Source organism: Sinocyclocheilus rhinocerous, unplaced genomic scaffold (assembly GCF_001515625.1).
Source record: "Sinocyclocheilus rhinocerous isolate Xijiao unplaced genomic scaffold, SAMN03320098_v1.1 scaffold113, whole genome shotgun sequence".
NCBI classification, from domain to species: Eukaryota; Metazoa; Chordata; class Actinopteri; order Cypriniformes; family Cyprinidae; genus Sinocyclocheilus; species Sinocyclocheilus rhinocerous.
The window spans coordinates 1,874,602-1,883,160 of record NW_015646846.1 but is presented as its reverse complement, the minus strand read 5'-3'; the positions used below and the strand labels follow the sequence as shown (position 1 = coordinate 1,883,160).

General features: G+C 38.6%; 1 protein-coding gene and 1 long non-coding RNA gene across 2 annotated transcripts; both read left to right on the top strand.

Moving 5' to 3' along the window:
* Positions 1–257: 257 nt before the first annotated feature.
* Positions 258–3,308, top strand: LOC107708155 (potassium voltage-gated channel subfamily A member 3-like). Its single transcript, XM_016512318.1, has one exon. It carries the CDS (start codon positions 345–347, stop codon positions 1,890–1,892), a length of 1,548 nt encoding a protein of 515 aa, XP_016367804.1. The 5' UTR covers positions 258–344; the 3' UTR covers positions 1,893–3,308.
* Positions 3,309–3,635: 327 nt separating this feature from the next.
* Positions 3,636–8,198, top strand: LOC107708094 (uncharacterized). The gene is made up of 3 exons (XR_001636321.1): positions 3,636–4,251; positions 6,176–6,301; positions 8,024–8,198. It is a non-coding gene; the product is annotated as an uncharacterized LOC107708094 (long non-coding RNA).
* The last annotated feature ends 361 nt before the right edge of the window (positions 8,199–8,559 follow it).

Sequence of the window (8,559 nt, the reverse complement as noted above, 5' to 3'; positions counted from 1 at the left end):
TTGTGAGAGAGCGCGTCTTTGGAACTGTTACAATCGATTAATCGTGAGTAGTGTTTTTGACACTTTGTGAATGATTTGCGTCGTGCGCGCAAGGCAAAACACAGCGGCGCGCGCGCGCTGAGAATGGATGCTCTTGTCTAGTTGGGCTCCGATTGGGCGAGTGGTGGAAATGTGTCGGGCATATGCTCGCCGTGGGCGGGAGTAGACATGTGTTTATAAAGCTCCGTGGGGCGGCGACAGTGTGTTAAAAAGCAAAAGAGAGCGCGCCACAGAGAAACCCTCAGTTTACCCGATGTTAGGTAGGGGAGGCGGGTCGCCCTCTGCCGCTCCGTCTCCTCACCTGTATGGATGACCACTACAATCTCATTGATTCCCCCTCAGCCAGCCACAGAGGGACCAACGCCGACAACCACGGGTACGCGGAGACGGAGAAGGACATCATGACAGTTGTCGCGTGCGATAATATGCTGGAGGAAACCGCGGCGCTTCCCAGTCACCTGTCGCTGGATCGATACGAGCCGGACCACGAGTGCTGCGAGCGAGTGGTCATCAATATCTCGGGACTGCGCTTCGAGACCCAGCTGAAAACTTTCAACCAGTTCCCGGACACGTTGCTCGGGGACCCGAAGAAAAGGATGCGCTACTTTGACCCGCTCAGAAACGAGTATTTCTTTGACAGGAACCGACCGAGCTTCGATGCCATCCTGTACTACTATCAATCCGGGGGGCGCATTCGGAGACCCGTGAACGTTCCCATTGACATCTTCTCGGAGGAAATTCGCTTTTATCAACTTGGCGAGGAAGCCATGGAGAAATTTCGCGAGGATGAGGGCTTTATCAAAGAAGAAGATCGACCGTTGCCAAACCACGAATTTCAGAGACAGGTTTGGCTTTTGTTTGAGTACCCAGAGAGCTCTGGTCCTGCCAGAGGCATTGCTATCGTGTCTGTTTTGGTCATTTTGATTTCCATTGTTATTTTCTGTTTGGAAACTCTGCCTGAGTTTAGGGACGACAAGGACCCAACTACTGTCCCTCCTATTGTAAATGGCACTGGCCCTTTTGCGTCCAGCACTTTCACAGACCCTTTCTTTGTGATCGAAACCCTTTGCATCATCTGGTTCTCTTTTGAACTGCTCGTGCGATTCTTTGCGTGCCCCAGCAAGGCTACTTTTTCCAAAAACATCATGAATATCATTGATATCGTGGCTATTATTCCTTACTTTATCACTCTGGGGACGGAGCTGGCCGAGAGTCAAGGCAACGGCCAGCAAGCCATGTCGCTCGCCATCCTCCGCGTGATCCGTCTGGTGAGGGTCTTTCGCATCTTCAAGCTATCACGCCACTCCAAAGGCCTCCAGATTCTCGGCCAGACCCTAAAAGCCAGCATGCGGGAGCTGGGACTCCTCATCTTCTTCCTCTTCATTGGGGTCATCTTGTTTTCCAGTGCCGTCTACTTCGCCGAGGCCGACGACCCTACCTCCAGTTTCAGCAGCATTCCTGATGCTTTTTGGTGGGCTGTGGTTACCATGACTACAGTCGGCTATGGGGACATGCATCCAGTAACCATTGGAGGCAAAATTGTGGGTTCTTTGTGCGCCATCGCTGGCGTATTGACCATTGCGCTGCCCGTACCTGTCATTGTGTCCAATTTCAATTACTTTTATCACCGGGAGACTGATGGGGAAGAGCACGCACAATACCTCCACGTTGGCAGCTGTCAGCATCTCAACTCCAGAGAAGATCTGAAACGGACACAGAGCACATCCTCCCTCAGTAAATCGGAATATATGGTCATAGAGGAAGGAATAAATAGTGCTTTCAAACAGCCAAACTACTCCAACCAGAACAATCAAAACTGCGTGAATATTAAAAAGATTTTCACAGACGTGTAAATCATGTATAGTGCCAGACAGTCTTACAATAATCACCATGATGGCACCAATGTGAATGCGAGGTGCTGCATTACTAGAGTACAACGGGGCTAAAAGCCTCCATTTGAGGGAAAATGTGATTTTTTTTTTGTTTGGCTCCCAAAGTAAATGGCAGTTGAAAAAAAATATTTTTACTGAATATAGATGGAGATATATAATTTGCATAAAGTAAATAGTAGTTTGTTTTGATTAAACAAATAAATCAATACAAAGGCAGCTAGAGTGAAAATCTGTCACCATATGCAAATACTTTTGATGTAGCAAGATATTTTAGAGTAACATTTAAATACTTCAGCAAATGGTGTAGCTATTTTCAGTTTATTTACTCACTTATGGCATTTCATGGAGTTACAATGTAACTGAAGTCAGATTTCACATTGTAACTAGAGCAGTTAACATCAGTCCACTTTGCACATACTTAACAAAATGATAATTACAGAATACAGTTAGTTGCTCTACAGGTAGTCTGCATCGTCATCCTTTACCAACATCAATACATTTTTGGCTATTCAACAAGTACTGAAATCTAAATCTCCTTCAGCAAAAATCATAAATCTGTAAGTCTTGAGATATATACAATAACTGTAATGATTTCTATTAGCTACATAAATCTGAAAAACAAAATAAGTATTTTGTTATTGCACGCCTTAAGAGTCAGAAATCTGAAGAAAAAACTTCAAAATCAGTCTTTTGTCAGTGCACACCTCATGAATCAGGACATTTTCGCAGTGCATAGAGATAAACAGGTGTTTAGGAAAGTACTGTGGTAGTTTTTGTTGCTATTTAGTGTTTTGGGAGTATGTAAATCACAAGGGCCTTTTACCCCGGGGGACCTTTAGATCCGTTGTACCCTACATGTTATGGACAAGCCAGCATATTAAACTAAAAGTATCGCAGGGCGCTTTTTTGGTAGAAAGGTGCCAAACTCCGATTCACGTGTTGCATTTGTCCACAGCACAAAGGATAAGGTTCAGGTCAGGGACTAAAAAGAAGAAGCACCCACACTGCAAATATTGTGCTCGTAAGTCTGCGTTTGTTATCAGTGTTAACATATAATCATCATAATACGTTAGTATTCGCAATATCTTACGTTTTGTGGCAAAGTGAAACAACCAAATATGTGTCGCTGTTAATGTGAACAAACTGAAGATAATGCTGTGTTGATCATATGTATTTTGTTGAATATATGGGTGAATCTTCAATTAGGGGAACTTTCATGTCACCTAAGGTGATTTTAAAAGAAAAAAAACGTTTTAAAGAATAGATTAAAGTGCCTCTTTAATTGCTTTTTCCTAATTTTAAGAGTACTGAAATGTGAAATTTGCCAGAATTATCTCCTACCCAGACTTTTTAACTTCCCTTCTGAAGTAATTTATAAAATGCATTCAAATCAGGGAAATTTTACAAGGAACTTAAAAACAAACAAAATTATTATTATTTTTTTTTACAAATATTTTATAACAAAGAATTACATGTACCCAATACTGCTGTCAGTTTTTAATAAATTAACTAATTTTCAGTTGTTGTTTTTTTTTTTATTTTTAAATGTTATGAATGTTATGAAGTTACACATGAATATCATTAATTTTAGGAATTAAGAAGAAATCATGACCTTAGAGTAGATTTCTATTAGGTGTCATAACCAAACATTATTTGGTTTGTCAATTTTGATTCTGAAACAATTAGTTTCTTGTATTTTTATTAATTATGTTAATTGGCTCACAACTTTTTTTTTACCTCAAGGTTATTAAGGTCATGTGATCAGTATTCCATGATAATTAATATAGATTAAAATAGATGAAACCGTTTTCAAAAAGTGCCCCGGTTGAAGAATCACCAATACATCTCAGTGCAGACTTCATTTAAATGCAATGAATGTGGAAAAACAAACAAACAAAAAACTAAAACAATATGTTTTGTTAATAATGTAATCAAAGCTGTGCGTCTATTGAATCTGATTTGCCTGTACCAAATGAAATTGGTTAATACTAAATGAAAACAAAATATATCTTTATTTTGTGATCAAGTTATTCGGTGTGCGAAAATTTAGTCATCTCCAGATTATGTAAAACTCAAATCACGTCTATAGCCTAAAAATAGAGTGTTCACGATTTCCCTCAAAGTGAGACGTCACAGTGGTTCTGAATTCTGGGAGAAAAAAAGAGGAAGCATCTGAAAAGGTGGCTTGGATCGAGGGGGAAAAGTACGACTCGATGCCTCCACGACATGGGAGACTACGAGATCAGAAACTGAAAGACTGGGAGATCACGTCTTGAGTCCGCCTTTTGATGCAGTCTCCATGGCGACTACAGTTTCCTGGGTAACCCCCATTAATGTTACCATGACATCCTCCCCCGTTGTCAGAGCAACGCTCCAGATGGTTCACAAAGCCTGACTGGCAAAATAGAGCGCGAGATGTGCGATCAGAAAAGTATCTCAATCCTTTATTGAATGTATCTCTAACATTTTGCAGCCTTATACTAGTATTAAAAAAATTATGTAAAACAGCTTCTGCAAATAATTTGCATAACCCTGGGTTTGCAAACCATCTAGAGCTGATGCACTCCCACATATTTCCCTTTTTTTAATCTTTTACAAATGACTGAATGTGTTGCATGTGGAAAATGACTGATATTGACAAGACGGACCGACAGACAGATAAAAAGCATGCTGTGCTTGCAAAATGCATGCACGGCTTCAGTGCGCGAAGTAGGTTGTGGTGGATTGTTATTGGCTCGGGTGTTTTTTCTTTGTAGCTGTCAAAGCGAGATTGTGTATAGGTTATGGGCTCACTCAGACGTTCCCTATTTGGCTCTCCTGTGGAGAAAACAGGACGCGAGGTGCAGCGTGAGCTGATTACCGGAGGTTTCACGCTGCTGACGCTCCCGTAGACGGGTGTTAGAGACTGCGCGGCAGTCCGCCAGACACGTTCCAAGCGCTCAGTCAGAGAGAATCATTTTCAACCTGTAGATCTGTGCGGTTCAGTCACAGACGTCTGCGCTTTCCGCCCTAGTCGTCGTTTTACACTACCTAGAAATAGAGCAGCAACAGAAGACACGCATGGCTGTTATTAAAATCATTCATAAAGAAAACAAGTACAAACATTTTTTTAATCAAAACAAATCTGCATGTAATTTATTGCTCAATTTAGTCTAATTACCTGTACACTTTCATAACACCAGATATGTAATGCTTATTTGACTGGTATGAAACAAGTAGGTACTTGCTGACTTGTTGCTCAGTGCTGCCATCAAGTGACGCATCCTTGCAAAAGAAAAATCGCTCTTCTGATGACAAAGAATTCCTGTGCATATCTTTGAAAGCCGGGTTTAACTTTGCCATCTAGACCCTGGAAAGAACATAAATTAATTTATCATGTCTACAATGCTATTTGGATGCAACATTTTTTCACCTCACTAAAAGCTTTTGCTTGTCTAGTTTTCAAACTTTTAGATGCACTGGACCCCCAAATAGTCTATCATCATCCTCAAGCAAGGGACCCCCATGCTGAAATTTTAAAGGCATTTATATAATTTGTTGTATAAAAACAAAATGTTATACTGTGAAAAATAATAGTATTAATATGTATAAAGTATTATTTGGAAAATAATTAACTTATTAAATTAACTTTTTTTTAGCTTTTATTAGGCTACATTATTACATTTTTTGTATTCATTATTGTGGCAACTGTTAAATTAATTAATTAATTAATTTACTTTATAATCATATTAATTAATTTACTTTATTTATGTATTTTAATCAAAAATCATATTTATTTACAGACCCCCTAGCATTCCCTTGTGGCCCCCTGTCAGTCCCTGGACCCCAGCTTGAAAACGCCTTGTCTAATGCATGTAGAAAAAAAATCTTCAAACTAATTTCTGCCCAATTTATTGTTCCCTCCATATTCAGATCTTTAAACTGTTTTTCCATCTCTCTGAAACATTCAAGCATTCCTCTGACTACCAAGGGCTCGTCTATGATCAGCTGTGAAGGATGAGTTCTTAATATAGTGTATGTGTGTTCGTTTGGTGCCTGCACTGACTCTCACATTTGCTAGCTGTTATATCCGAGGTGTTAACACAGAGAGCTTGCTGTCTGAGGTGTCGTGCAAGCCACAACACTCAAAATTCAGGTTGACATCTTCATCCTAAGACTCACAAGTCCATTAACTCTTTCCTAAAGGGTGTTTATAACTGTGTCTTCTGCAGCAAAGTTAACTGCCTTTTTGTGTTTCTTTCAAGGAAGCAACATGGACGTCTGTTCACTGAAATTCTGGAGTTTGCTGATGACGGATATAAGGCTAATATGACAAACTGAAACTTACTTGTGACATACTCCAAAACAATGAAGACAACAGGATTTGGAAGGTAAAAATAAAAGGCATTTTTTTCTAGATATTATTTTGCTGCCCAATATTATTGTTGGGCACTAAAATGCAGTTGATTCTTAGCATAATTGTTTAACCGTAATTGTTCACATATGCTGTTAAATCAAAAGAAAATCATTAACTCTGCAGAATTTAATGCACCTATAGCACTTAAACTACCGTTCAAACATTTGAGGTCAGATTTTTTAAATGTTTTTGAAAAAAGTCTCTTAGTTGATAAAACATACAGTTTTTTATCTAATAACTGTTTTTATTTTAATATATTTGAAAATTTAATTTATTCCTGTGATTCAAAGCTGAATTTTCAGCATCATTACTCCAGTCCTCAGTGTCACATGATCCTTCAGAAATCATTCTAATATGCTGATTTGCTGCTCAAGAAACATTTCTTATAATTATCAATTTTGAAAACAGTTGTGCTGCTTAATATTTTTTTGTGGAATCTCTGATAAGTTTATTTTCAGGATTCTTTGCTGACATATAAAGTTCAAAAGAACAGCATTTATTTAAAATAGAAATCATTTCTAACATTATAAATGTCTTGACTGGCACTTTTGATCAGTTTTAAACATCCTTATTGAATAAAAGTATTAATTGTTTTTTTTTTTTAAATACACTCATTATATAGGGCATATAACTGTTGTTTTATTTCTGTCCAGATGGATGCTGTTATATTGGCATTTCTGTTGTGGAAGATAAATTGATTATTTGGCATGAAATTGTATTGTGGTGAATGAAGTGTGTTTATGCATGGCATTGATTTGCAGATGAAATGCCCTTTGCCATGCAGAGCAAAAAAAAAAATCCAACCTCTAATGGATTTCACATTAGATTAATATAATCGTCATTTTAGGGAAACACATCTCAGATGGTGCTAAAATAAAAAACGGGCTTTCCTCCTGCTATACAAACCGAACATGTCAGAGATATGGCCATTTCAAGTTTGAATCCAAGTTTTGTCCTTAAATGCCTTTCATAGGAATAAACTCAGATCAGATCAGATCAAATTCCGGAGGTGCTGTATTCATATCCGACCTGTTCTGGCACAAATTACGGCCTTCAGGTGTATGATTTCAAGACATTTTTCCTCTTATAATATGAAAACAAATATAAATTGATGCCCTTTTACAAATGATTATGCATACACTAAAGTTTTTGTTTACTTAACCTTGAAGGCTCCAGCAAATAGTAATTAATAATAAGGAAATAATAATTCCTTTTGTATTTTTAATAGTTCGAAATAAAAATAAATTATAAAAAAAAAAAAATAGAGCAGATTCTTTTCATTTATGCGTGTAATTCTGCCTTGTTTCTTAAAGCTGTTGGGTAACTGGAGCAGTTTACCACCGTATTCATTTTAAGTGCATGTGTTTGCGCTCACAATATGTTAATAATCTCCTCTAGTCATCTCGCACTCGCTCTTGAATGATATAACTGTTCTATCATTGTCACCAGAGGTGCTGCGTCTGCTTCAATTCATTAATTTGCCGGAGACAGAGGTCGACTGAAAGGGAGAGTGAGATAATCATGACAGAGAGACACATTGTAATGCAGAGCTGTGCTCAAGTAGGCAGTATAATATATAAAAGTCTTTCAGCTTGAAAGATGTGTTTCCCTCTCACTTGAGCGTGTGAGTAAACTACTTCATTTCATCTGTCACATTCCAGCAGCGTAATACGTTTGCGTGTGTCTGTTTCTGCAGGCTCCGGGGGTGATCCACACAGTGCCTAGGACGGATGACCAATAGAAACGGAGGCCGTTAACCTTTCTGCTAACAAAACAGAACTGAACTCACCTTCAAACAACACAGAAGATGCCCGCATATCTCTACTGCCACTTCTCATTTACGTCTGGCTGACTCACAGTGAACCACAACAGTGGCCTTTTTTGGGTAAATTCTGCAGGTTCACATTTAATACGAAGAGAACTGAACTGTTGAACTGTTGGACATGAGCTGATCATCTATGACACAACTGCCCTCTACTATCTGGCAGATATTAATCAAGCTGTTTTCTGGTGTCCATCATGTATTTACAGTTTAGCTGTTGTTGTGCCAGATGTGAGAAACTAAATCTTTCTTGCTCTTTGACCATATAAATAGTCAGACAGATATTTTTGTCTTATATTGCCTATATATTCATTTGATGGAATCAACAGTCTGAAGTACTTCATTCGATATACTCTCTAGAAAGGTATTTGAGACTCTTCAGCTACACTTAAAAATCTGTGAATGTCACT